At 56.5% G+C, this 26011-nt stretch overlaps 8 protein-coding genes across 8 annotated transcripts in view; 3 read left to right on the top strand and 5 right to left on the bottom strand.

Annotated features, from left to right (window-relative positions):
- Nucleotides 1–1612: 1612 nt before the first annotated feature.
- Nucleotides 1613–5253, top strand: TRAVEDRAFT_62674 (uncharacterized protein; the record flags this gene model as incomplete). The annotated part of the gene is made up of 6 exons (XM_008035967.1): nt 1613–1795; nt 1851–2079; nt 2136–2208; nt 2260–2355; nt 2427–5029; nt 5193–5253. Exons 4-6 carry the CDS (start codon nt 2290–2292, stop codon nt 5251–5253), a joined length of 2730 nt encoding a protein of 909 aa, XP_008034158.1. The 5' UTR covers nt 1613–1795; nt 1851–2079; nt 2136–2208; nt 2260–2289.
- A 198-nt stretch (nt 5254–5451) lies between these two features.
- On the bottom strand, nt 5452–8354 carry TRAVEDRAFT_69088 (uncharacterized protein; the record flags this gene model as incomplete). The annotated part of the gene is made up of 15 exons (XM_008036086.1): nt 5452–6100; nt 6160–6198; nt 6265–6433; nt 6493–6546; nt 6600–6645; nt 6697–6852; nt 6904–7039; nt 7104–7168; nt 7224–7297; nt 7348–7404; nt 7456–7598; nt 7649–7884; nt 7941–8127; nt 8182–8291; nt 8346–8354. The coding sequence occupies 15 exons, from the start codon at nt 8352–8354 to the stop codon at nt 5491–5493; spliced, it is 2091 nt and encodes a 696-aa protein (XP_008034277.1). The 3' UTR covers nt 5452–5490.
- A 2118-nt stretch (nt 8355–10472) lies between these two features.
- TRAVEDRAFT_160839 (uncharacterized protein) lies at nt 10473–13615 on the top strand (the record flags this gene model as incomplete). The annotated part of the gene is made up of 8 exons (XM_008036513.1): nt 10473–10568; nt 10633–10703; nt 10765–11084; nt 11170–11261; nt 11321–11475; nt 11527–11605; nt 11657–11739; nt 11796–13615. 8 exons carry the CDS (start codon nt 10473–10475, stop codon nt 13300–13302), a joined length of 2403 nt encoding a protein of 800 aa, XP_008034704.1. The 3' UTR covers nt 13303–13615.
- A 686-nt stretch (nt 13616–14301) lies between these two features.
- Nucleotides 14302–15412, top strand: TRAVEDRAFT_90460 (uncharacterized protein; the record flags this gene model as incomplete). The annotated part of the gene is made up of 5 exons (XM_008036514.2): nt 14302–14363; nt 14426–14542; nt 14611–14714; nt 14778–14936; nt 15003–15412. Coding segments are annotated over 5 exons (852 nt in total), but the record flags the coding sequence as incomplete, so codon positions are not given.
- A 161-nt stretch (nt 15413–15573) lies between these two features.
- Nucleotides 15574–16913, bottom strand: TRAVEDRAFT_26398 (uncharacterized protein). Its single transcript, XM_008035352.1, has 4 exons — nt 16865–16913; nt 16610–16752; nt 15912–16550; nt 15574–15858 (listed from the first exon to the last, which is right to left on the bottom strand). Exons 2-4 carry the CDS (start codon nt 16743–16745, stop codon nt 15746–15748), a joined length of 888 nt encoding a protein of 295 aa, XP_008033543.1. The 5' UTR covers nt 16746–16752; nt 16865–16913; the 3' UTR covers nt 15574–15745.
- Nucleotides 16914–17178: 265 nt separating this feature from the next.
- On the bottom strand, nt 17179–18416 carry TRAVEDRAFT_114907 (Homocysteine S-methyltransferase; the record flags this gene model as incomplete). The annotated part of the gene is made up of 3 exons (XM_008036085.1): nt 17179–18091; nt 18156–18298; nt 18360–18416. 3 exons carry the CDS (start codon nt 18414–18416, stop codon nt 17179–17181), a joined length of 1113 nt encoding a protein of 370 aa, XP_008034276.1.
- Nucleotides 18417–18635: 219 nt separating this feature from the next.
- Nucleotides 18636–21147, bottom strand: TRAVEDRAFT_141383 (amino acid permease). The gene is made up of 15 exons (XM_008036084.1): nt 21101–21147; nt 21039–21046; nt 20872–20984; nt 20703–20811; nt 20583–20646; nt 20454–20530; nt 20153–20403; nt 19883–20098; nt 19721–19796; nt 19499–19646; nt 19431–19442; nt 19203–19371; nt 18952–19133; nt 18831–18885; nt 18636–18772 (listed from the first exon to the last, which is right to left on the bottom strand). The coding sequence occupies exons 1-15, from the start codon at nt 21127–21129 to the stop codon at nt 18767–18769; spliced, it is 1515 nt and encodes a 504-aa protein (XP_008034275.1). The 5' UTR covers nt 21130–21147; the 3' UTR covers nt 18636–18766.
- A 2149-nt stretch (nt 21148–23296) lies between these two features.
- TRAVEDRAFT_114910 (uncharacterized protein) overlaps nt 23297–26011 on the bottom strand; it is a gene marked incomplete at both ends in the record, with an annotated part of 9372 nt that continues 6657 nt past the window's right edge. The window contains 10 exons of the mRNA XM_008036083.1: nt 23297–23469; nt 23632–23884; nt 23939–24071; nt 24125–24189; nt 24245–24356; nt 24472–24627; nt 24679–24914; nt 24970–25153; nt 25209–25318; nt 25369–25545. Of these exons, the coding sequence (XP_008034274.1) occupies nt 23297–23469; nt 23632–23884; nt 23939–24071; nt 24125–24189; nt 24245–24356; nt 24472–24627; nt 24679–24914; nt 24970–25153; nt 25209–25318; nt 25369–25545 (1599 nt within the window). The remainder of the gene's footprint in view (nt 23470–23631; nt 23885–23938; nt 24072–24124; nt 24190–24244; nt 24357–24471; nt 24628–24678; nt 24915–24969; nt 25154–25208; nt 25319–25368; nt 25546–26011) is intronic.

Below are 26011 nucleotides of genomic sequence, written 5' to 3'. Positions count from 1 at the left end.
ATCTAAAGCCCAGTTGGTCAAGGTGCGTGATTGAATTCACTCTTTAAACAACTCAGCGCTGAATGTTACATGTCTATATCGTGCTAGTTCCTCACATTTGCACCCGCGGATAGCACGGCACCATGTGTAATTTGGGCCGATGTTTCCGACAAGAAACATTACATACACGCTCGTCTAAGCGTGGATGCGATCGAGAGATACATGCAGTACGTGGCTTGAACGTCGTGGCTACGTCTATTGATCTTCAGCACAGGCATCCCTCGCATGCAGGTGTTTCCATCACCTCACACAAGTCGGCTTGCGTGCGTCTTAGAAAGGTTCGCCTTGCCTTCGGACGAGTCGCTCGTCGTGACAACGCCGGCGGTATGACTAGCGAGCGGCGGTTGTACCTCGACGTAGACGAAATAGACCTCTTGGCAGGCTCCAAACCAGCCTGCCTTGCGTCGTCGTTCAAATATCTCAGGTAAAGAAGCAGGTATCATAGAAATCCGACAGAACGAGAGGAAAGCATACCTGGAGATTTCAGCCACTAGATGCAGAACTCCGAATGAAAATCAGTGATCGCACCCGCTTGACATTTGACGCCCCGACGGAATTTTAAACTCCTGAACCTTGTACTTTGAAGACGACGCAAGGCAGGCTGGCAAACTATGTCGGGCGCTTGATTGGTCAGCATCGCGAGCTCCTCCAGCGGAGGGCAAACGAGGGCGCGCGCGCAGACGCGGCCGCTGTCTCTTTACCTCGATATACCAAGTCGCACCGAGTCGCGTCCGCGCTGATTACATATGCCTCGCGGTATATTGTTTTTTTTGCTGAGTGGCGACCGCGCTCGATGCTCGCTGTGTGACCATGAGTGAGGAAGTATTTTGCCCAGCGGCGACCGCGTGCTAGATACTCTCGACTGTTTCAAGTCTATGATGCTTGCTAACTCGCGGTACAAATCAAAGCACCAGTTTTTATACTTGAAGGCACGGCTTGCTAGCCCCTCATGCTCGTGAGGACATCGGCTGGGTTGCGCGCTGGTGAGCAGCGCGGGCGCGTCATATTCGTGGATTTATCCTCATTGTGCGCGCAACAATCCTCGCGCGCACGTCGCGACCTGCCTTGGCCCACTTCCGCTTCTGGCATGGTCTACGTGCTCGCGCGACACCTGGAAACGGGGGAGTGCACGTTGACATTCCCCGCGGCCGTCGCAGGCCTGTTGTCTACGTTGAGCGGGAGCCTGCATCTGGGACTATCTTGTCACTAATACAGTTAATTCGGTGTGCGACGCCCTCGAGCTTCAAGCTGCACGCTGCAAAATTTTATCAAAATAAGCATACATGACATTCAGTACACACGCAGTCTGTGCGCCTGCCCTCGCGCGCCCTCGTTTGCCCTCGCGAGCTTGCTGCTGGAGGAGCTCGCGATCCTGACCAATCAAGCGCCCGACATAGTTTGCCAGCCTGCCTTGCGTCGTCTTCAAAGTACAAGGTTCAGGAGTTTAAACATTCCATCGGGACCTCAAATATATGGCGGATGCGATCATTTATTTTCATTCGGAGTTTTACATCTGGTGGCTGATATCTGTGGGTGTACTCGTATATATCATATATTCCTCTCACTCCGGATCTCGATATAGTACACGGCAGCCTTTCCACCTGGGATATTTGAACGACGACGCAAGGCAGGCTGGTTTGGAGCCTGACCTCTTGGGAGCTTTCGGGGAGACGACGTGGGGGGCGCCCGTAGATATTGCCCAAGATCCAAACATTCGAGAATGGATGATAGGGTTGGGGCAGGATGGCGGTGGCGGGTAAGTGTAACAAGGATGTGAAACCCGGTGAAGCGTATGCTCACACTTGCATTAGCAACGTACTCAAACTGAGGAAGGAAAGCCTATTGGCCCAATCAGCGGAACGTGCTCATCAGCTCCAGGCGGATTCAACGAATGCCCTCCACCAGACGACTATAAACGCCATAGACATCAAAGTTCGAGTTGCGAGGAAATCCGCGGCACATAAGCCACGGCCGTCAATAGATGCAGTCGGGCAACGTCCAATCGCCAGTAAAGAAGCCGTACGCCGAGCCAGCTGGAAGGTCAGTCATTGATGCGTCTATGAACTCAACGAGTTAGACTAATGACACGCATATAGCGACTACACACGAATATGATGAAGTATTTCCGCCCACCGGATGATGTTTACGAACAGTTGATGCTCCTCTGTGGTACGAATAAATTACTCGTAGCGTATCCACTACGTTCACACTTAATTATAGGTCATCCACGAGAGCCCACCTCAAAACCTGATGACAAGCCTGAAAGTCCTCGCTCACACAGGCAGAAAGCCAGATCCCGTTCACGTTCAAGATCAGGTACGTGCAAAACGCGTGCCCCACCTGCGGGATGTCTTACACAACCTCTAGTTGCATCCCTGGATGGACAGCACTCCGCAAGATCCAGCGCATCCCCAAATAGACTCCCGAAGTCACCCACGCATCCTGGCAGCCCTGCCCGCACACCCTCCCACTGGTCGCCATCAGTCCGGGGCAGCCCCGGTCCATCTGAGAAGCATAGTAACAAAATCTCCGGAACCGAAGACGAGTCGGAGGACGACCTGTTCAAGGAAGACAGCGACGAAGCCGTGGATGAAGTACCACCGATATATTCGCGATCACCTAGTGCTGAGGTAGAGATGGACGTCGACCCTCCTGCAGCACAACCGGCGCCTGCGCCCGAATGTTCGATGCCCATGCCCGCACCCGCTCAACCCCGCATTCAACCCCCACCATCATCTCTGCTCTCAATACCATATGCTTCCTCCCCTCCGGCACACAGCACGCCCAAAGGCGTCTCCGCCAACATATACACACTTCCTCCCTCCAGCTTTCCCCCATCCAGCTACCGGCTCCCGCCCTCGCCCACATCTTCTCCACGACTCATACCCATGACGCCCGCGTACCCAGTCCCAGCAGTGCGCAGAGTGCCCTTACCGCAATACAGCCTGCTCCGTCGAGACCCAGACGCCAGCGGAGAGGGGCGGGTGCTAGTCGAGAACTCGGATACAGCAAGCCCAGGGAGTCACCGGCCCTCGCAAAGCCAGAGTCAAAGCCAGAGCCAAGGCGGGTCCCATAGTACTGGCCACTCGGACGGAGATCGATCGCAAAGTCAAGGCCAGTTTCCGTCACAATCACAGTCGCAATCGCAGCGCCCCTCGCAGCTCCGCAACGAGGTCGCACCCGCGGCGGAGGGCGAGCGTGATCCCGGTAGCGGTGCTGTGGAGGGGGTCGGCGAGGACGATGTCGTCAACGCGGCAGCAGAAGAACCATCCGCAGACGCAAGCGAGTCGCAAGAATCTCAGGGACAACCGCAGAGACGGTCGCAGCAGAGTCTGTCGTACAAGGGCGATTCGCAGAGTCAAGAAGCCGCTGCGGCTGCGCCTGTGCCGGACCCTGCAATCGAGCAGCCGGTCGAGGACGTTGCGCCTTCCGAGACGCGGGCCCTTGCGGACGATGAACCCCCTGTGGTTGCCGACGGTAGCAGCGAAGAGCTACGGGAAGCGGGCGACCCTGTACAAGATAACACCACCCCTGGTCAACGATCTCTTTCTCCGATGACGGTTGACCCGGCGCCGTCTGCGCCAGGGTGGGCTGCAATAACAGCTGCCTCCGCCTCCGACTCAGAGGACAGCCAAACGGAGGTGGACGAACTCCTCTCAGATCCACTCTTGATGGCCGATCCAGACACCCAGCCACCCAGGAGACGTGCACCCCATCCGAAACCTACCAAGGCTACGGCGCAAAAGACGGCGCAGAAGGAGCGCGCAGAGGAGGGACGCATGGAAGCGGACGACGCGCGGACGGCGGCCATGATCGAAGAGTACACGGCGAAGGTCCAGAAGGTCATCGACGCTCGCAAGCGGAGCGCAGACACAGCAGGCACCTCTCCGAACCCGCAAGTAGCCGAGCCGTCGACTGGCGAGCCGGCCTCGAAGAGGCGCAGGACGGTGTCGAACGAGGTGGAGAGCGAGGCGGGGCCGAACGGACCTTCCCAGCCTCTTTCGCACGATCCCGTCATCTGGGCAGCCCCGGCGTTCATGCAAAAGGCTAAAGCACCAGAAGCTGCCACGCCGACGAAAACGCGTCCGCCAGAAAAGGTGAAGGTGAAGGTAGAGTCAGCGTCACCACCCAAATCCTTCGCTGCCCCGCGCGACCCCGCGCCTCAAGCCAGGAAACGAGCCGCCAGGCCGTCGTCGCCCTCCCTCGATCGCGAGCAGTCCCCAGCGAAGAAGCGCAAAACGTCGACCGCTGCCGTCCCGGTGTCCGTGCCTGCGCTGAGTGGCAGTCGGCTGAACACGTTCACCAACACCACGCCGCCGGATGCCCCTCTGCCTAGAAATGTGTCTCGGGCGCCGTCTTCGCGCCCTTCGGCCCGCGCATCGAGCACTCTCCCTCAGCCTCAGCCTCAGCCTCAGCCTCAGCCTCAGCCTCAGCCTCAGGCTCGACCGGTTGTGGGCTCAACAAGTGCAGGAAGCTCTCGCGAGGCGAAGACCGTCGATTTACGCGCCGCGTCGCGCTCAGCTTCGCGAACGTCCTCCCGTGCTTCACGCGTTCCGGAGGAGGGAGGCTCGAGAGGGGCTACCGACGTGTCTCATATCGCGCGACCCGTGGCCGGACGGCTGTCAAGCAGCGCGAAGGGAAAGTCCGTGACTCGCGAAAGCAACTCAGCCGATGTATCTTCGCGACCCGCCGTCTCTCAGGACCTACCGTCGACCAGCCTCCCCAAGACAAACCAGACATCTGGCTCGCGCGCAGCAGGACCTAGCTCGAAGGCTGTCAGAAAGTCACACCGTGGCTCCGCCGCTCCTGCAGAATCGTCTCGACTCGGAGAACAGGCTCGCCCTCCGCTGCTTGGGGGCTTCAGTGTTTCTCTAGAGCCGACGCGCACTGCGGGCGGACCGCCGCTGCTCGGGTGGGATGAGCTCTTGGAGATCTTGCTGAAGACCGGGAAGGCGCGATATCACCGAGAGCAGCAGAAGGAGAGTGGTGGGTGAGTAGCTTGATGTGTGTGCGTGATTTACTGTGCCGCACCTCCTTGACGGCCTGCTTTTGGGACTCTGACGTTTATCCGTATGTTTATATGTATATATCTCGTTTTCAGGCTACTGTTGTTGTCTCTGTGAAATGTTACGGTGCCATTCATGGTGTACTAGTCCCCTACCAGCGGGAATATCCCTCGGTGAAAGACGCACGGATACATACCTCTGGACGTGATGGCGCGACCCCGCACGCACGCCAGAGCGCAGTACAGGGCGCGAAAAGGACACATCGTCGTGTCAGGGAAAGGAGAGGTATACAGTCGAAACGACGTACAACAACAATAGGACGTACATGTATCCCGGGGGGGTTATAGTGCGTGACAAGCGTGGCCAGGACCTTCGCAATCGGACATGTTTGACAAGATATCTATATAACAGGAAGAAAACGCCCCGATTCACTCGCCACGGCTCGTTATTCGACGTACTCGGGGGGAGCCTCCGTCCCTCGCCCAACTTGAATATGTATCTCCTGCACCGCGCGCCTCAGGTTCTCCATCTCCACCCGCAGACCGATGATCTCGTCCGAGTATCCACTGCTACCGTTGCGCGCAGCTGAGCTGGTATTACTAGATGGCGCGTCCTGGGGTGCTGTCTGGGGATATGAATTCATGCGCGCATGGCCGGTCGGAGAGGGCGGGGAAGGGATTGCGTCTACTGGAGACTCGGGCGCCCCAAACGACTTCGTGGCGATTGTAGCAGCCCCACTAACGCTTCCGTGGACGAATGCGGATGGCGAGGCCGAGAAGCCTGAGGTAGGCACATCCCCAGTTGGTGACTGAGTCCCCGAAAAGAGGCTGCCCATGCTTAGCCGATGCCCGTACATCTCCAGGCTGCGATTGCGACGTCTGCGCTGGGCATAGTACACGACCGCGCCGAGAAGTAATGCGACTGCAATGCTGCCAACGACGCTGCCGACGATTTCGCCGATGGAAGCTCCGTGCCTTGCGCCCTGTTTAGATTGTCCTCCGGCGGGGCCTCCACCGAGTTGTGGTGGAGAGACATTGATAGTAAGGTCAGGGACACTAACGCGTCACTATGAGATCATTGCGTAGTTCGAAGCTTGAATTTAGATCATATTCACCTTAGAGCCAGGAGAGAGAACATTGCCCCGAACGAGGGTCTGAGTCGATGCGACATAAATCAAATCGCGAACGGTGGGTAGTGAAGCTAGGAGGTCTGGACTTACGAGGCATTTGTAAGCGCAGATCCCGAAGACACTGACCCGTTTCGTGTATAATACAACTCCGGGAATGGACCTTGTGTTTGGTTGAAGGATGCTCTGTCCCAAACACTGCGGATGAGGTTGTCGCGCAGGCCGTCGTCCGTCACGATGGCCGCGGTGAAGAGGACCCAAGCTATATAACAGGTCATTGGTCGACATGCCTGACTCCTCGAGCAATTACTGTACACATACCAGCATTAGTCAGGCTGGTGTTACCGTGAATAGGAAGGCCAAAGTTAAGGGCTGCTACTCGAAGGGATCAGTAACGAGTTTCACAGAGAGAAGAGACAGCGGCTTACACGAGCTGCGGAGGGCCTTGTAGAACGCTGTCTGACTACGCAGTATCTATACGGCTGTGAGCGTGGAGGACTTCTCAGAGGTTTATTTGCACTTCACAGTTTCATTCACAACGCCAGTGCCCAGAAGGCGGTCCGCATAGATGTTGTACATCAGCGCCCACGACCCCTCGTCACCGTAACTTCCAAGAAGATGCGACCCATCCGAAGACAGCGTGAGTGAATGCCATGAAGTGGCCAGGGTAGCTGCGTGCTCCTGGCAGATTGCATGTAAGCATGCTTTTCGAAATATTGGTGATGGTCTCACATCGTATAGTTTTGCGTCGGCTTGCTCGCCTACAGCACGACTTATCTCGGCCATGGATTTGACCCCGATGATGCCCTTCAGAGCAAGATTCGTTATGTTGGCAGTGCTTCCTATCTCAAAGGAATCTGCGGAAAATCTGGCGGCGTAAAAGTCAACGTTCACTACTACGCCACTGTAGACGTAGTTCCGGGGATACGCACTGTTCGCTGGTTGAATTAAACGTGTTATTGATGAGATAATCTGCCCAACGCTTGGCGAGGTCGTACTGAACGGCCCATGTAGCATCAGCCGTCGTCCACAGCGAGAACATATTTTCTTACATATCTGTATATTAACGACCCATCGCCAGAGAATTGCGTATGGGCATAAAGCATGATCAGCATGTTTCCGGATTCTGTATCATCGTCAATGAGGTGCAACGAGCTTCCATCGCGAATAGCTCACGCTCAACATCCAAATTGGGACCCCAAGTGGCACCTGTCGCATTGGGGTAGGCGGGGCCTACAATCTTCATCAGCAGCGATCACCTTAACACATACGGGTAGAGTATACCTAAATCCTGCGCCGCGGACAGCTTCCCGACTGTGCTGTATTGCGCATCCAGCAGAGGTGCAAGGAGGGGCCCCACGATGGAAGCATTGAGGTAGAGAAGCAGGGGAAGTGCTCCATATATTTTTTCTACGGGACTGACGCGCCTGGACAGCGACATTAGTCCAAAAGGCTAACGCAATTAGGAACTACCTACCCTGTCGTCGTAGAGCTAGCCATATCCTTCATGAAAATGCGGACATCCGATGCATTTGGTTTCCCGTCAGTCCCCGTTGATACCGTGAAGTCCAAGGAGCCCAGCGTCTGACGGGCAGCGAGTGACACTAGATCTGCGTACTGCGTCGAGATATTCGATGCGTTCTCCAGGATAGCGTTGTCCAGTGCAATCGCTCTTTTCTGGGCTTCTGAGAACCCTGCCGTGAAGTTATCGATCTGCATCGCCCTTCATCAATTATTCCAGCGTTTAAGATCAGACAGCTACCACTCACAGCTTGGGCCAGGCCACTGGACCCGGGGTAACGAGTCACATAGTATGGGCTCAAGTCCTGCGTCGTGTTATCGGCTGAGGAGTAACCTATTGAGGGGTTGCGAACGACTCCAAAAGCCCACGTCAACGGAGACGACGTGTTCTGAATCTTTCCGAGGTCGACGGAGATACCGAAGAGGACGAGGTTCCTGAGCAGGACGATCCATGTTAGAAAACAGTTGACTGAAAGCTACCCGACATACGGTGCGATGGGTCCGAAACTGGTACTGCTGGTATTAGTTAATACTCCCTGATTGTGAAACTGTAGCCGAGGTTCGTATTTGCCGTCGATTTGCCATGTAAGAGCAGGCCGCTAATGATATGATAAAACAGAATTTCGTTGGGTGGCGTTAAAAATTGGGCTTACGGACGCCATCGCGAAGTACGCTTCTCCGTTTTGTGATTGCGTGCTGATCTCGGAATATTTCTGTGGATTTTGAAGCTGAATGTGGAACACGGCACTGTTCGTGCTGTACTGAGTCCACCGAATGGCACTGTTGCGATCATGCGACAACCACTCTATTCTGGGTGTCAGGAGTCGTCTCATAAGCAGCATACCTCCCGTGAGCTCTGCATACACTTCAACGGCGTGAGGGTGGCCGTCGAGCGAGATTGCTTCGAAGGAAACGTAAGAGAAAGGCAATGACTGTAGTACCCAATCGGACGGCTGATACACAAAACTCAGGTATAGAGAACAGCCGATGGGATACAGGATTTCGCACCTCGGTTGGTGACAGATATGTAATGGTCACATTCATTGGACCAGCCTGCATGATGAAGACAGTGCGTGTCGGCGTGATTTGAATGCTGGTAAGGTTCGCAGAGAAGTATTCTGGCAGTGAAGGGAAGTTATTCTCTCCTGTCCAGATGTACGTCTTGCCGTCTACTCTGACGTCTACTCTGACGCTCCCCTGCAGATCCATCGCAGCCTATTGATCGTTTGTAAGAGCAGAGCTTCTGTAAACGTAGAAAAGCACGGTATCTGTAGTCCCATTCCCCAAAACGAAGGCAAAGAATTCGACGGTGGCCGTGAAACGTTTGAGGTGGCGTACCATGTACTCATATACGGAGAGCGAATAGCCAGAGGGACACTGGCTGGAAAGAATGTCTGCGGCGGAGGTTGGGCCAAAACGCCTGCCAGAAAGGCGGAGGCCCATAGCCAAGACAATGTCATCGAGGAGGGCAAGTGTTGAGCGTAGGGAGAGGTGGTAGCGCGCGGAGAGGAGAGCGACGAGCGTTATATGAAGCCACAAACATGGGATCTTGCATAGGAGCGTGAGGCATGCCACATACTGCAGAGCAGATGTGGTCCCCCGGGGAACATTGGTGAGTCAGATTTCATGTCCCCGGGGCCGATGTCAATGGCCGTTACCACCGTCCATATTGATTCAGCCCCGTGTCAGCATATAGCAACGCCAAGGCCACTGTGGAAGGAGAGCGTCAGCGGCTACATGGCAAACTAGATCTGTCAACGCACCTACGTCTCCTGGCCATAGTGCGGTTCTATACACAGTACTCCCACGCGGCCACAGAGGAGACAGCCAATTGGACCCAAAATATGAAGTATAGACTTCTTGTCTCCTGCGGTCTTGTTCCTTGGACAACGACATTCACAGCCGTGTGTCATGAAAGCACCGGTATGCCGGACTGCGCTCCTTATGAAAGATTTGAAATCAAAGTTGTAGAAGCCCACAGAGAAGTATATGGAATCTGCTTTCAACGCTGTACAGAGGGCAACGAACGCCGATGCGAAGCGACGTTCGACAAGTGGATGCCAGATGTGCTTCCGAGTCTAGTTATGGATGAGTTGAAGATACAGTGAATGAGAGCGAAAGAGCACTCACATCTCTACATCCAGCTGACCTAAGATTGAGAACATATGGCTGTTAAGCGCTAAGTAGGCACTGCTGTCCGCAATAATGTGGTAGAGTTTTGACAAGATCCAGGGCCCCAGCAGGAGTCGTTCCCGGGGCTCCGGAGGCACCCACGTGGAACAGGGTTAGGCTGCGTAGAGATGACATGCAATAACCCTGAGAAGGTCGATATTTAATCATGATGTAGTGCACAGGTATCGCTGTGGATGGGGTCCTGGGATCGGGAAGGGTTAGGACAATGTTCGACCTCGCATACACGCCGTAGCATAGAATCTCGTACCGATCTGAACCTCACTACTTCTGAGAGCCTTTCGCACTGAGCACGGCCCCGTGTAGTGTGGTACCAGTTCATAGAGAAGTTGCCTAGTTGTGTACATACTCTGAGCGCGGGTGAGGGAGTGGGTAGAATGTCTGCGCTTCTCGGGACAAGTTGCGATTCTTGCGAAGATCTCTCTCCAACGGGAAAAGCGCTGGCGACGCGGCCACGTGATGACATGGACGCGTTGGGCGCTTGATATGGGCGCTCGTGTTCGAGTACAGTTTCGGCTGGAGGCGCCTGCGCTGCTTCTCTCCAAATCCACCATCCCGACGTCTCTCTCCCCGACCCCGACCCCGCCGCCATGGCTTCACCTCTCGAGCTCTACGAGCCCCTCGACATCATTGGAAATGGGTCATTTGGTATCATCCGCAAGGTCCGAAGGAAAGCAGACGGTGTCGTGAGTCGTCGTGGCTAATCTGGCAAGCACCCTCCCACACGAGTCTGACTGTCCGGGCTGGCAGATCTTTGCGCGCAAGGAACTTAACTTCGAGCGCATGACCGAGCGCGATCGCAAGCAAATCGTCGCAGAAGTGTTCGTACCACCCCGACTCTGTAGCATTGCCATCTAGCCACTCGTCTGACTTTCAAGGCAGGAACATCCTCAAGGACCTCCACCACGAACACATCGTACGCTATCATGATCGACATGTTGACCGTGACGCCGGTATCCTCTACATCCTCATGGAGTACTGCGGGGGCGGCGACCTGTGCGCTATCATCAAGCATGCCCAGCGACACAACCGAGCAATCCCAGAAGACACCGTCTGGAACTACTTCATGCAAATCCTCCTCGCACTCAATCACTGTCACCATCCAAATGGCAGCCACGGAAGGACAAGCAGCGTAGGGACGGAGGCAGATGGGAGGGACAGGAGAGCGCAGATTCTTCACCGTGACTTGAAGCCAGACAACGGTATGTCGAGCACTATGGGCTACTACTCAAACCATCCACGCCCCATCCTTTCCGATGTGCTAATGTGCCATGTCTTCGCGTGTAGTGTTTCTGGACGAGAATAATACCGTGAAGTTGGGTGATTTCGGCCTATCCAAGGCTCTCACCCAAGCAAGCTTCGCGAACACCTACGTCGGCGTATGTGTCACTTCATTACACGCCATAAATTCCAAGGATGTTGACTTGCCTGTCCTCAGACACCATATTATATGTCGCCCGAACTTATGCAGGAAAAGGCGTACGACTCCAAGTCCGACATCTGGTCATTAGGCTGTATGGTTTACGAACTGTGCGCATTGAAGCCGCCATTTCACGAGGCGAAGACACATGCCGAGCTGAGCATCCTGATTCGGTGCGTCATACGGTCAACATATGTGCGCTATCGTACTGACCTTCGGGATAGGAACGGCCGGATACCTCCATTACCCAAGGGATACAGTCCCGCGCTAGCTTCTGTCATCAAGTCAATGCTGAACCTGAACGTAAGCACCTAATTCTCGCCATAGTGTGCATGTATGCTCACAATCAATCAGCCTGCGATGCGTCCCTCAGCAAGTCAACTGCTCCAACATGAACGGATAGACCTTGCGCTCAAGGTGTTCGAAACGCAGAAGATGTGAACATACAACTGGACTGGTTGATGATTTCGTATGCTGACCGTGTCGTTCGTAGGCTCACCACCGTGAAGGGCCACAAGACCGCGCTCCTCTCCAAAGAGCGTGACCTCATGACACGAGAAGCCGCCCTGAACGAGCGCGAGTCAGCTCTCACTGCTGTCGTAGCGAAGAAGGATGAAGAGCTCGCCTCGCTTCGCGCCGTCCTCGCTACTGCTGAGACAACACTGCATCAACGCGTCCGCGCAGCCGTCGCCCGGCGCGACGAAGAACTACGCGCCATGGTCCTCAAGCAGGAAGAAGAGGTCGCCGCGCGCATGGCCCGCCGCGAGGAGGAGATCATGGAAGCCGTGCGCCGGCGAGAAGAGGACGTCGCGCGCATGTGGGCCGACTGGGAGCGCCAGACGCGCGAGGGTATGGGCCGCGCCGTCGAGGAGCGCATGGAGTGGGTCCAGCAGCGTTCGGAAGAGATCGACGCCGAGCGCGAGCGGCTCGACAGTGTTCGTAAGGAGCTCGAGGCGAAGATGAAGGCGCTTGAAGCAGGAACGAATACGGCCGTCTCCGAGCGGCGGACGCGGTCGAAGAACCCGCTCGAGGAGGTGAAGAATATCATGGCGCCGCTCAGCCGCCTCACGGAGTCTCCGGAGCAGGTGAAGACGAAGACGGTCGCGCCGGCCCCGATGCAGAAGATGCCCGCGTTCGAGACGCCGATGCCGACGAAGTGCGCGGACCTCCTTGCGGACCTTGCGCCAGCGTCGGCGATGAAGGGCGTGATCCTCACTGCGACAGGCCAGCCGGTCGCGACACCGAGTCCAGCAGAGCTCGCGAAGCTATTCGTCGACACGCCGAAGGTCGGTCTGAACTTCGCGAAGATCTTTGACTTCGACACGGAAGACGAGGACAGCGGGAGCGGAAGCGACCCGGAGCTCGACGAGGAGGAGTACGAGTCCGCCAGCAGCAGAGAGAAGAGGCGGGGCAAGGAAAGCGACGGAGAGCACACCCCAACCCAGAGCACGACGAACCTCGCATGCGGGAGCTCGAGCACCAGTGCAGGTCCCTCCGTCCGCCCAACAAGGTTGCGACGCCCGTCCATTCGCGCGTCGTCGGCATCCGCCGTGTTCCGTCCAGCCGTAGTCGCGCCCGAAGCACCAGCGCCTTCCGGGTCAGGACGCACGCGCATCACCCGTGCATCTTCAACCTCGAGTGTGCCCTCCTCAACAGGCACGGTAGCTGCCATTGCCCAGCCGCCGCCGCCCCAATACGACCTTGCGGACGTCGAGAACCTGCCAAGCCCGTTCATCAAGAAGACGGAGGATCGGGTCGGGCCGACCGCGTCTTCTGCGAGTGGTGCTTCGGCGCCACCGACAAAGCAGAGGAACGCGCCGCGGAAGAGCGGGGCGACGTTGCGCGCTATCGCGGCAGTGAACGCGGCGAAGGCCAGCAGTACGCGGCCACCCTCCGCAGGTAGCTCAGCAGCAAGTGTAGCCTCGGTGCGCTCATCAATCGCGAAGGCCCAGCGGGCGAGCGAGGAGGCGCGGAAGGCCCTGGGGGTGCGCTCATCGTGACCACCCGGCGCGCAGCGTCCCACTTCCCTTTTCTCTGCGACAACTCCGATTTGATTTCTCCCTCATCAACACCAGTACCATCATCACGCCGCATCTGCATCTGCATTCCAATCACCAGCACCCTCTCCGCACATGCTCTCTTGGGACACCTTTCCGCACCGTCGACGAAGTTTTGTTTGGGAATACTGCCATCCGCGTCATGGTCTAACGAGACGCCACGTTATACATACCTCTCATGGAGACTGCCCGTCCTGTTTCCTTTACATGCACACCAGATGTATAGTACTTATTCGCCTCATCTGTGAAAGACCAGACACACCTTGCAAACACCCTCAGCAGGCTCGCCCTGACAGCCTGAGCGACAGGCCGACGGCAAGACGTCGGTAGCAGCAGTACGGCTTATCGGGCCGAGGGGGGCATTCTGGCGCTGTACAGCATGCGCCCCTCCCCATCCCCTCCCCTCGATTGGCCAGCCCCCACTCCAGAGAAGCCGTACAGCATGGAGTTGGGGAGCACGTTGGTCGCTGCGCGCCCGCATACGCGAGAGGTGCCGGGCAGGCGCAGGGTGGAGAACATCGATATGCGCGCAGGAATCAGCGCGGTGCATGTGGCGGAGGGCCCAGAAGCCGCTCCGCCCGCGCATCCCCCCACCGTGGCTCGTCCACTACGGCAATCGCGAGCTGTAAAATGATTACTGCAATCTGCTGCCGGACGTGCGCCGTGCCAGGGCGTCCGCCGCCGAAGCCTGTCTGATCCCGAGGGTTGGCGGAAGGCGGCGGGCCTGGCAGCAGTTAGAGCTTGCTAGAAACATTAACTCTGGCTCGACGTCCCGGCCTCGAGCAGACTGTTGGTTCTCGACGTCCACCCCCCGCATCCGACCCTCGCCCCCCTCCCCGCCCATTAACGTACCCGCGAGCCACTGACCGACCATGCGTACGCCGCCGCGCGCCCTGTACTCGCGCGCGGACATCCGATAGCTCACTGGACGTGCATACAGGTCTCATCATCCGCGACGACGCCGCCTCCGTCGGAGAGTACATTGGCAACTACATCGCGAAGCGGTGCGTCCCCTCACGCGTCCCGCGCGCACTCGGAGCTGACGCGCGGCTGGGGATGTGTGCAGGATCAACGACTTCAAGCCGACGCCCGAGAAGCCGTTCGTGCTCGGGCTCCCGACGGGCTCGTCGCCCATCCCGACGTACAAGCACCTTATCAAGCTCGTGAAGGACGGCAAGCTCTCGTGCGTATCGCGCCTCTACGCGTCCCTGACCGCCGGGCTCATGTTCGTGCCTTCGCGCATACCCACAGCTTCAAGAACGTCGTCACGTTCAACATGGACGAGTACGTCGGCCTGCCCGAGGACCACCCCGAGTCCTACCACACCTTCATGTTCCGCGAGTTCTTCTCGCACGGTGCGTCTGCCCCCGGCCCGCGCAGGGCTGCACGCTGACCGCGGTGCGCGCCCGCGCCTACAGTCGACATCCCGCCCTCGCAGGTGAACATCCTGAACGGGAACGCGAAGGACCTCATCGGCGAGTGCAACGCGTACGAGGCGAAGATCAAGGCGCACGGCGGCATCGAGCTCTTCCTTGGGGGCATCGGCGAGGACGGCCACATCGCGTTCAACGAGCCCGGTGAGCACCCTATTTCCCCTTCCCCATCCGCAATCTCGACGCGCTGCTGACCCGCGCCCCACCCAGGCTCCTCGCTCGCCTCGCGGACGCGCATCAAGACGCTCGCGTACGACACGATCCTCGCGAACGCGCGCTTCTTCAACAACGACATCGCGGCCGTGCCGCGCATGGCGCTCACCGTCGGCGTCGCGACCGTGCTCGACTCGCGCGAGGTCGTCGTAGTCGTCACTGGGCAGCGCAAGGCGCTCGCGCTCTCCAAGGCGATCGAGGAGGGCGTGAACCACCTCTGGACGCTCTCCGCGCTGCAGATGCACCCGTGGGCGCTCATCGTCGTCGACGAGGACGCGACGGCGGAGCTGCACGTCAAGACCGTTAAGTACTTCAAGTCGATTGAGCGCGTGCAGGACGAGGTCGAGGCTATGCATGACGCGCTCCGCCTCCAGGGCGTCGAGGAGCCGGTTGGGAGCATGGAGTAACTGTTGTGCCAGAGAGCAGAGAAGTGTACACCGCATTCAATTTGCCAAACGCAACATGTAACAATAGACATACCAAAGAAGAGTGCTTGCAATGCTGAAGAGAACTGCCAGACCTGAGGCCTGATGATACATCTGCCCAAGGTCCATGTGCGGGAGGATGAAAAAAGCATGTCGTGTTGGTCATACGCTGTACATAGTTTTGCATCGAATAAAAATGGTGCGATGCGTGTCATGGCAAAGACATCAGCATAAGCTTGGGCTCCCGAGTACAACACAACATTTGCCAGACAGCGATGAGAAACGACAGCGCACGAAGGAGGCCCAGCGAATCCCTTACTCCCAACCGCTCGTGCCCGCGGGCTCCGCAGCCCAGCCAGCGGCAGCGGGCTCTGCTGACCAGTCGGTAGGGCCGGCAGCAGCGGGCTCCGCGGACCAGTCGAGAGCACCTGAAAAGAGATGTGTAAGTTCAAGTCAGAATACTATGAGAGACGTGACGCACCCTCTCCAGCAACCAAGCCAGGGTTGATACCACCCGCCTGGGGAGCGGACGTGACGTCCCACTCGTTGATAGCAGCCTCGGGCTGCTCGCCAGCGACGGCAGCGGCCTTCGCAGCGGCCTCCTCCTGCTGCTGCTTCTCGACCTCTTCGGGGTCGCGGTAGAAGAACATGTCGACCATGACGTTCCAGCCATCGGAAGTACGGGGGATCGTGCCGCGGAGGCGGAGGACCTCGCGGGCAAGGAGATACCAAGCAAGACCGACAGAGTTGCGGCCCTTGTTGTTGATGGGGATAACGACGTCAACGAACTTCAGGGGCGCGTCGGTGTCGCAGAACGCAATGACGGGGATGTTGACGTAGGACGCCTCGCGGATCGCCTGGTGGTCAACGCGGGGGTCGGTCACGATGATGATACGGGGCTCCTTGAACGAACGGGTGATGTAGTTCGTGAAGCTACCGGGGGTGAAGCGGCCCGCAATCGCCTGTGCGCCAGTGTTGGCGGCGTACTTGAGGACGGCACGGTGACCGTAGGGACGAGCGGAGATCACACAAACGTCGTTGGGGTTCTCGATGGCAGCGATGATACGGGCGGCGAATACGAGCTTCTCCCAGGTCTTGCCAATGTTGATGATGTTGATGCCTAGCGTACGGGAATTCGTCTAAGACGTGCTGCCCAAAGGGCGCGAAGGATTCACTGACCGTCGGACCTCCGCTTCCAGACGTAAGGCAACATCTGCTTGTCGCAGTTCTTGCTGCCGACATGCGACTGGGCCGCAAGCAGGAGCTGGATCTCCTCATCGGTAGCACTGAGGACGGAGGGGAGTTTTGACGACATGGCGGACCTGAGCAAGTGGGGGTAGTATCAGCATCCAAACTGCGTCCGTGCCATCCATTCCAACGCCGTGGTCCAATCCTCCCGTTCTTTCGGCCTGAACACATAGAGGACGCACGTACCGCTGTGGGCTTGTTTTGAGGACGTCGGGCTTGACGGCGTGCAGGCTTTCGGGCAGCTCTTGTGCGTTGTGGTACACAGCGACCACCACCGTACGCACTTTGCGTGAGCCCCCGGCAATTTCCTGGCACCGCTTCCGGGGTCCCGCCACCTAATTCGTCCATGATCTTCAGCAGTCAATAGACGCCCTACGCCCTTTGAGTCTCTGCGTCGATGGACATGTAAATCGCTCCTACAGCTTGCGCCTCGCGATATACGATATTCTCATACAGTTCAAACAACTTCGACAGACTTGGATTATTTTTAAGGCTCAACCTCAAGTACGTATCTCCTTGGCCAAAGCTACAATCTCGTCTGGTCCGGTCTTGCAACATCCTCCTGCTATTACGCCCTCCCAATCTCCGTGTGCTATGGCGTCAAGTACCACCGTGCCAAATCCCACCGCCCACTTCTGTCCTTGTCCACTGCTCTCGCGCCAGCTCTGGGTTACTGGGTCGTAGACATCGCCTCGGTTCGGGTACAAGACCAGCCATAGCCGTTTGCCGTGCTTCTCCAGGTGCTTCTTCGCTACCGCTCGCGCTTCCTCCAGCAGCGCGGGAAGGAACTCGAGTCCAGTGCAGTTGATACCAAAGCCCCACGCTGCAGTTTCCTCGCCGTCTAGGAGTGCTGCGCTCGCGGCATCGGTCGCGGTAAGATGTTCCCCGTTTGCCTTCGTCTCCGGGAAGCGTCCACCTGGGTAGTCCGTGCTGATCCACCACGGCTTCATCCGTTCGCCACCAAAGCATGCAACCGCTTTGCGGATGGCATAGATTTCGCGCCGGAGGGGGACCGTCTCGAATGCGACAAAGTCGACTACATCCCACGTCCCCGCATCGTCAGCGAAGGTACACAGGCGTTCGTAGTGGAACGCCGCGAGCTCGTCGATCGCGGCTTGCTCCTGTGCTGTCCCCTCCGGAGTGTCCTCGAAGGCGTTGGTCTTCTTTTGTGAAGGTGATAGAACCGGGCCGTACGGCGGCGGGTAGAATCCGTCGAACTCCTGTGCGGGGTAGAGCATCGCGCCGTAAGGACCTAGCGAGAGGGCTATCTTCACGTCTCGGGGCGTCGCAAGTGTCTCTTCCCGGAAGCGGCGCCTGGCCTCCTGGGCGAGCTGCACGGACTTGAGCATGATGCGCCGAGCATCGTCTCGAGTGTACCCGGCGCGTTCGAATGTGGTGTACGCGCACTGATACCTGCGAAAACCGATCCGTTCCAGCGTTAGCTGCTATGCCTGGGACAGCATAGGGGTGGGCGTACGAGGAAGTCAGGATGACATCGGCCCCAGCCCGCAGGAAGGCTAGGTGCGCTGATATGATCACCTCGGGGTCCTCGTCGATAGGCTTGGCCGACCAGAGGGCGTGCGATATGTCCTGGTGGAACACGTCCTCGAGGGTGGTTCCCTGCAAAGATGTTGGTGAGCCTCAGCATAGGCACCGGGTTAGCGGGTGCAGATGTGCGCACTAGTCCCCCATCCAGGATCAGAACCTGTGTTCGCTTCGCGGGGTTTGACTCAGACATGGATGTGTTTGGGCGAAGAGGTCCTGGGAGCAGAGGATGACTGAAGGATGCTGGTAAGTTGTCTGAACGCCGATTCTGCTGGAATATGACTGATCGATCTAGATACTATTACCCGACTGGTTAGTACAGTTGTGGCGTCAGTGTGACAATGTATCCAAGAAACGTCTTCCGCGAGCGGCGATACGAGAAGTGGTACTTGTCAAGAAGCACTGCTGATTTCCGGGACGAAGAGTGCGGTGGCAATAGCATGGAAGCTACTCTACAAGATGGTCTTATTTTACAGTGCAAAAGGGCCACCCACATCCGAGGCTGCGGTACGTACTATCCTTGGGCTCAGCGCTCGAGCAATATTACATCTTGTCAGGCCGAAGTCAGTACATTTAGTGAACCCATGCAACAGCAACGAAGCCTTACCAGCCAACTCCACGCCCTCTTCGCCCAGTTCCCCGACGCCGGCGGCTCATCAAAGCTAGGTATAACAGATACACCACCATCAGGAAGAGCGGCGCCGACGGGACACCGCAGAAGCACGTACGACGCGTCTAAGACTTCCTGTAGACCACTCTTGAAGTCCATCTCCGCGTACGGCACCAGCGGCGCGCGCTTGTACCACTTCGCGCCGACGTAGAGCACCGGAAGCATCACCATCGGCAGATAGTTCGTCACGAATGTGTCCGTCGCCCAGCGGCCCTTCAGGAACACGAACCATCCGCTGAACTGTGTTACCCCGACGCACAGGGAGATATGAGAATCGATGCTGCCTACTTCAAGACGAATTGAACCTACCAGTACGACGATGAAGCATCCGATGGTGGCGTACCACGCGGCGAAAGGTTGCAGCGGCGAGTGGTAAGGAAGCGTCTTGCGATCGATGCCCTGCGCTTTCAGGCCGCGGTAGAAGCGAATGTAGGTGACGCCTATGCCAAACCAGCTCGCCAGGCCGGCGACCGCCGTCCTGCGACGTATGCGACAGGTGAGTCAGGTGTGCGGCACGGGCAAAGGATGACCACCGACATCGTGGAGAACCTAAGTTATCATCAGCCTACATGAGCAGCGAGTGAAGTGAGCGGGGAACTACGCACCAGCCGAATACTTTTCCACTCCCGCTGCTCAGGCCCATGTACGCAAGCAGCCCAATCGACGCGCACGACGTCACGGCTACCCAAGGCAAGCCGTGGCGCGTCGTCTTGAGAAAGACCTTCGGCGCGTTTCCGTTCAGCGCCAGCCCGTCTAAAATCCCCGTAACCCGGCGAGCCGTAAGAAACCGTATGCTTATCGCAGCCGGAGCCCGGTGAGGTCCTCACATAGAGCGCGAGAGCTGCTGTACAGGTCGCTGTTCGCTGCTGACCACGCAGAAGTAAGAATAGCGGCGTTGATTATCTGGGAAGCCGGGGAAGTCAGCAGGTCCTCTCCACTATGCGCAGCAGCTCGTGGGCGGGGGAGCATCGCAGAGCGTGGAAGCGCACCGAGGGGAGCGCCTTAATGCCGGCATTGCTAATGGCGATAACGAAGGGAGACGCCGCCGCCGTGCCGTCGTTGAGATTCAGCCTGTCGTCGTTTGAAGGGACGAGGAGCCCGATGACGGCGACGCCGCCGATGTAGAAGAGCAGGAGGCGAATGTAGACGCGCTTGATCGCCTTCGGGATGTTCCTTCGCGGATTCTTGACTTCGGCCCCTGCAATCTGCACTGGGGCATCGGCTCGAAGGCTCGGGTTCTCGCCAGGGCGAAGACTCACGGCAACGACTTCTGTACCAATGAAGGAGAACGCTGCTTGAGCCATGACGGCCGACCATCCGAGGAACCGACCCTTCGTGCCGGCGATACCATCGAACTGGACGAACGGTCCTGGGGACTTCCAGTACCGGAACCCAATGCGGTCGTGGTTTGGTCCGCCGCCAAGGTCAAGCACGATGCCGAGGATGAGGAGGCCGACAATGGTGACAATCTTGACGGTGCAAAAAATGAACTCCGCCTCTCCGTATGCCCCTTCAATTGCTATGTAAGTCAAGTCATATAGTATTAAGAGAAGCACGGACCTGCCCCAAAGGCATTGATGATGAATACGACCCCGAGGCACATCGTAATCCAGGCGGCATCGTTCACAGATTTGTTCCTACAGGGCTCTTAGGGTACGCGATAAAGATAATGTGTTCGCTGAAGCATACCAATAATTGATCACGACAGCTGCCGCGCTGATCTCTGCAGGCAGGATGATGATCCAGTTATAGCCTGTGTGAAACTGTCAAAAAAGAGGAGACGTAGAGAGCACTGACGACGAAGCCTACAGTATAGCCATCCCACCGCGAAAGACCATGCCGGGTCTACGAAGCGCTCCGCGAAAGTAAGGTGACCTCCTGGGATAGGGAGGAATGCGGCCATCTCCCCGAGCGATACCTGAAGATCCCGCCGACTGCTATCAATAACCCTTACCGTCAAGCGTGCAGGTGGTCTTACCATTACGGTGTAGCATAGTGAGCCGACCACCATGTACGCCAACAGCATTCCCACGGGACCGCCCTCCCGAAGAGCGGTTGCGGTCCCAACGAACAAGCCAGTACCGATGACACCTTGAAGAACGTTCGCTCAAAAATGCACGACGGAGGGACATAGGTGGAACTGACCCCCTATGCTGCAGAGCCGTCAGCTAGACGGCCCACCGTGTGATGACTACACAATTTCTCACCTGATCATAGCAATGTGTCGATCCTTCATTTGCCTCTTCAGTGTCGTGGGGCCTACGGAGATGACATCCACCTCGGCCCCAGAAGACTTCTTCAAGGAGGCATCGTCTTGCTTTTCCTGGTCGTGGGTCATCGTTGGAGCGAAGGAGGGGACTCGGAGGGGGGATGGTTAGTCAGAGGTGTGGGCGACCTGAGTGGCGGGATATATATGAGAGCGCATATCCCCGGTTGGGAGGAGCGATAACATGAGTATATCCCCAACCACACCTCGGCACCTTTCCTTCGCGAACGTCAGGCCCGCCGCTTGGCCGCGCGCCCGTGGCACCAATGGATGTCCGGCGACTATATCCGACGCGCGTCGGCGGCGCCTCGTAGACATGCATCATGCACGGCGACCACCCGTCAACCGATGTGACTGTCGGGACGCCAGCATGGAGCACATGTGGATGGGCATATCCTCCATTGGACGGTGGCCCATTCTTCAGTCGACGGATGCTCATTGACCAGATAGCGGCCCGGGAAGCGTTGTGTGAGCTTCATGGCATGCGTGTAATGCATTCGGCAGTCGCTGATAAGTCGAACTTACTACCCATGAGACCCAGGTGAGACCCGTGACGCAGGGCAAAGCGATCTATTTTGAGCTAGCTTTAGCGAGTGCGGACTCGGAGAGAAAGAAAAACCTCACCGTTGAGAGCCGGCGACCAAACAAGTGCGTGACTGATGAGTTGCATTTCCCAAGCATACCTTGGCTTGCCGAGTAGACATGCAAACTCAAGTATTTTTCCCAGAGAGAAAGCCTAAGTTTCTTGCAATGACATAGCAGCACTGCAACGTTGACGCTTTTGGGGACCATATGCTACCCCATGCACGCTACCGGTCCACTACTAGAGTGTCCCTAAGGAAATGTAGCCAGTCCTAGTCACCACTGAAGTTGCCGAGATGTGTCTAGTGGGAACCCGGAGGTGCCGGAATTTGGGTCATCTTTTGTTCCGCATCTTTATGAACGCTTGTTAGCATGACTTTATCGCCCATATGAGTAGAACGAGGCGTGCAGTCAGGTTTCCGGGCAAGCTGTGATGACGGAGCGAAGCAAGGAGTGGCCAAGTTAGGCGCCAACGCCGAGAGCGCTAGGAGACCTAAAATTCGGCCGCCTCGGGCGCGCCCTCTAAACAAGCGCGACACAGTGTTGTCTTAATCCAGCGGAATGTGCAAATACATGGCAGAGGAGCCAGTCATATAAGGATATGGACCAATCCGATCTCAACGCGGAGAATATCATAAATATACAACCGATACGAAAATGAATACTGAGAGAAGGAACAAGTTGGACAACCGACTAAGTAATGCGCACACAGGGAGCTTCCCAGGGCATTTGTGATTTCAACCGTCAAAGTCAGATACCAAGAATGTCGAGCTACCCGTCACGGTCCCTCATCCGACGTACTCGGGAGGCGCCTCCGCGCGAATATCCTGCATCGCGCGCCGCAAAATCTCCATCTCCACATGTAGTCCAGCGGCGATATCGGCCATATATCCTCTGGCTCCGTCGCGCAAAGCTGACCGCGCGCTGCTGGGTGGTGCCCCAACATCCCGGGGAGCCATGTCCATAGTATCTTCTGGAGATGGGGAAAGGGGTGATTCTGTCGCATGGGTTTGTCGACTGAACTTCGTTGGAAGTGTGGCAGCCCTGCTCATAGGGAAGAATGCAGGCTGTACGGCATGGGAATCTAATGTATCCACGGTGCCGGTCGAAGGTTGTGTCTCCGACGAGAGGTGGGGCATGCTGGGACGGTGAACATTCGTGGTACTCTGACCTTGGTCTTCCGTGCCGTCATCGTCACGTTTGCGCCGAACGAAGTATACGGCGGCGCCGATGAGCAATACGGATGCGATACTGCCGACGGCGGTGCCGACTATCGCGCCGATGGGAGCTCCGTGCACCGTGCTCGGATCACCCTGTCCAGATTGCCCCCCGAAACCCGTCGGGCTGGCCCCCGACGGGTCATCGCTTGACTGCGACGGAGTGACGCTGATGGTGGTGTTAGGGACGCTAACGTGATACTGTATCAGTTCATTGCATAATTCTTCCTAGCCTTATGGCATCCTTACCTCAAAGCCAGGAGGGCAAACATGGCTCCGAACGAGGGTCTGGGTTATTGCGACATTAGTAAAAAGAGATGTGAAGCTTGTAGCCGAGCTTACGAGGCGTTTGTTAATGCGGAGCTTGAAGGTACCGCACCGGTGCTCGTGTCGTACGAGTCCGGGAATGGGCCTTCTGTTTGGTTAAAAGAGGCTCTGTTCCATACGCCACGGATGAGGCTGTCGCGCACGCCATCGTCCGTCACAATAGCTGCGGTAAAGAGTATCCAGGCTGATTCCAAGGCAATTAATTGATATGATCATCGTCGAACAATCACTGTACACATACCAGCATTGGTCGCGCCGGAGGCATCAGTGAGAGGAAGGCCAAAGCTGGGTGCTACTAGGGGATAAATATTGGGCGGTATAGTGACATGCACAAAATACAACCTACCCGAGTTGAGGAGGGTCTTGTAGAACACTGTTTGACCTTGCAGTATCTGTGTGGACATGAGCAGGTGGAAATCCGTCGGCGAGCACGCGCAACTCACAGAGTGGTTCACAATTCCCGTGCCCAGAAGGCGGTCTGCATAGATGTTGTACATCAGCGCCCACGACTGCTGATCGCCGTAAACCCCAAGAAGATGCGACCCGTCTGAAGAGAGCGCAAGCGATTGCCATGCCGCAGCGAGGGCGGCGGCGTGTCCCTAGTAGATAGTACATTAACTGAGCTTTGGATACGCAGACGTTCATAACCTTACATCGTATAGCTGTGCGTCAGCATCTTCGCCCAGTGCGCGACACATCTCGGCCATTGATTTGACGCCAATTATACCCTTGAGCGCGAGATTCGTTGTATTGGCAGGAGTCCCGGCCTCAGTATCAGTGGAGACCCTACCAACGGACGAGTGAAAATCGGCGAGGCTAGAATTTTAGAAGATACCCACTGCAAGCTGGACGGATCCAAGGAATTATCGACAAGGTAGTTTGTCCAGCGCTTCGCGAGACTATACTGGATATGTTTCACGGCATCAGACACTTTCAGTAGCGAGAATGGTCATTCTTACGTGTCTCTGTATCAGGGTCCCGTCGCCAGAGAACCGTGCATGAGCGTAGAGCATAATGAGCATGTTGCCGGATTCTAGTATATGGTCAGCTACAGTGCATGCATCAAGTTGCCTATGGTATGGGCGACGTACGTTCAATATCTAGGTTGGGGCCCCAAGTAACACCTGTCGCATTGGGATAGGCAAGGCCTTCAGACCTGATCAACAGCGATCGCAGCAGCATATACAGAGGGATCATACCCAAATCCTGCGCCGCAGACGGCTGCACGAGCATGCCATCCTGTGCGTCCAGGAGCGGCACAAGGAGAGGCCCCACTAGAGAGGCATTTAGATAGATCAGCATGGGAAGTGCAGCATACATTTTCTCCACGGGGTTGACGCGTCTACATCATATTATCAATGAAAGGAGTGCAACACCGTGGATGGGTACATACCCTACCGCCGTAGTACCGCTCGTGTCTTTCATGAATATGCGAACGTCGGAGGCATTCGGCTTGCCATCGGCCCCGGTCGATACCGTAAAGTCCAATGAGCCCATTGTCTGGCGAGCGGCAAGAGACACGAGATCAGCATACTGCGTCGATATTTTCGACGCGCTCCCTAAGATAGCATCGTCCAGCGCAACCGCTCTTTGCTGAAGCTCCATGAACCTGGCAGTGAAGTCATCAATCTACATTGTTTTTGTTAGTTACTCAAGTATTGCGTATGATAACCACGAGACCTACAGCTTGAGTCATGCTTGTTCCGGGATAACGTGTCACATAGTAGGGGCTTAAATCTTGTGTCATCTTATCTGCAGAGGTGTAGCCTATCGAGGGATTCCGAACAACTCCCAAGGCCCATGCCACTGGAGACGATGTGCTTTGAATCTGGCCCAGGTCGGCAGAGATACCAAATAACACAATGTCCCTGCGTGAATGCGGTCATCACTGAGAACAATCGACGCATAACGTAGCCGACTTACGGTGCTATGGTGGCAAAAGCCGTACTGCTAGTATTCGTCAACACTCCTTCAGCTTGAAATTGTCTCCTTGGGTTCTCGTTCCCGTCGATTTGCCACGTAAGATTGGCCCGCTATTCATTCAGTTGGAGACACGATAACCTGATATAACGATTGGGCTTACAGATGCCATCGCAAAGTAGGCTTCCACATCCCGTGCGAGCATGCGGACCTCCACATACTTCTGCGGGTTCTCAAGCAGAATGTGGGTTACTACACTGTCCGTGCTATATTGATTCCACCGAATTGTGCTATCGTACCAGTCATTCGATAACCACTCTATCAAATCTCCGGTGAGCTGCTAGTATTGGAGCTTATATGTATGAACGGCAACATACCTCCGGTGTGATGAACTCTGAACCTGGAAGGCTGTAAGCCGCACAAAGAGAGGTCTTCAGTCTGTGAGAGAACGACTATGATTGCATAGTACTGTACCTGTAAGCCGCACAAAGAGAGGCTACAAGTACTAGTAAGTAAACATGTAAGGAAGCATAGGTAGTGTGGGACTTACTCTTCAGTCTGTGAGAGAACGACTGAAGAGCAGAGGCCTGCAGAGTCCTCCTTATATACTACTGGGGAGACGATGAGTAAGCGTATAAGAAGAGAGCATGTGACGTCCAGAGGACGCTGACTGAGCGATGAATACGCTGAGTAAGGGANCATAATCGACATAAGGTCAGATAGTCCATGGCTGAGTAATGCGAGTAATCCGGACGCTGTCTAGAATAGTCCGGAACATCGTAGAACGTACCAGAATCATATGGAGG

The sequence above is a fragment of the Trametes versicolor genome (assembly GCF_000271585.1).
Source record: "Trametes versicolor FP-101664 SS1 unplaced genomic scaffold TRAVEscaffold_2, whole genome shotgun sequence".
NCBI lineage: Eukaryota > Fungi > Basidiomycota > Agaricomycetes > Polyporales > Polyporaceae > Trametes > Trametes versicolor.
The sequence above is the reverse complement of the archived record's forward strand: the minus strand, read 5'-3'. Positions and strand labels throughout refer to the sequence as shown.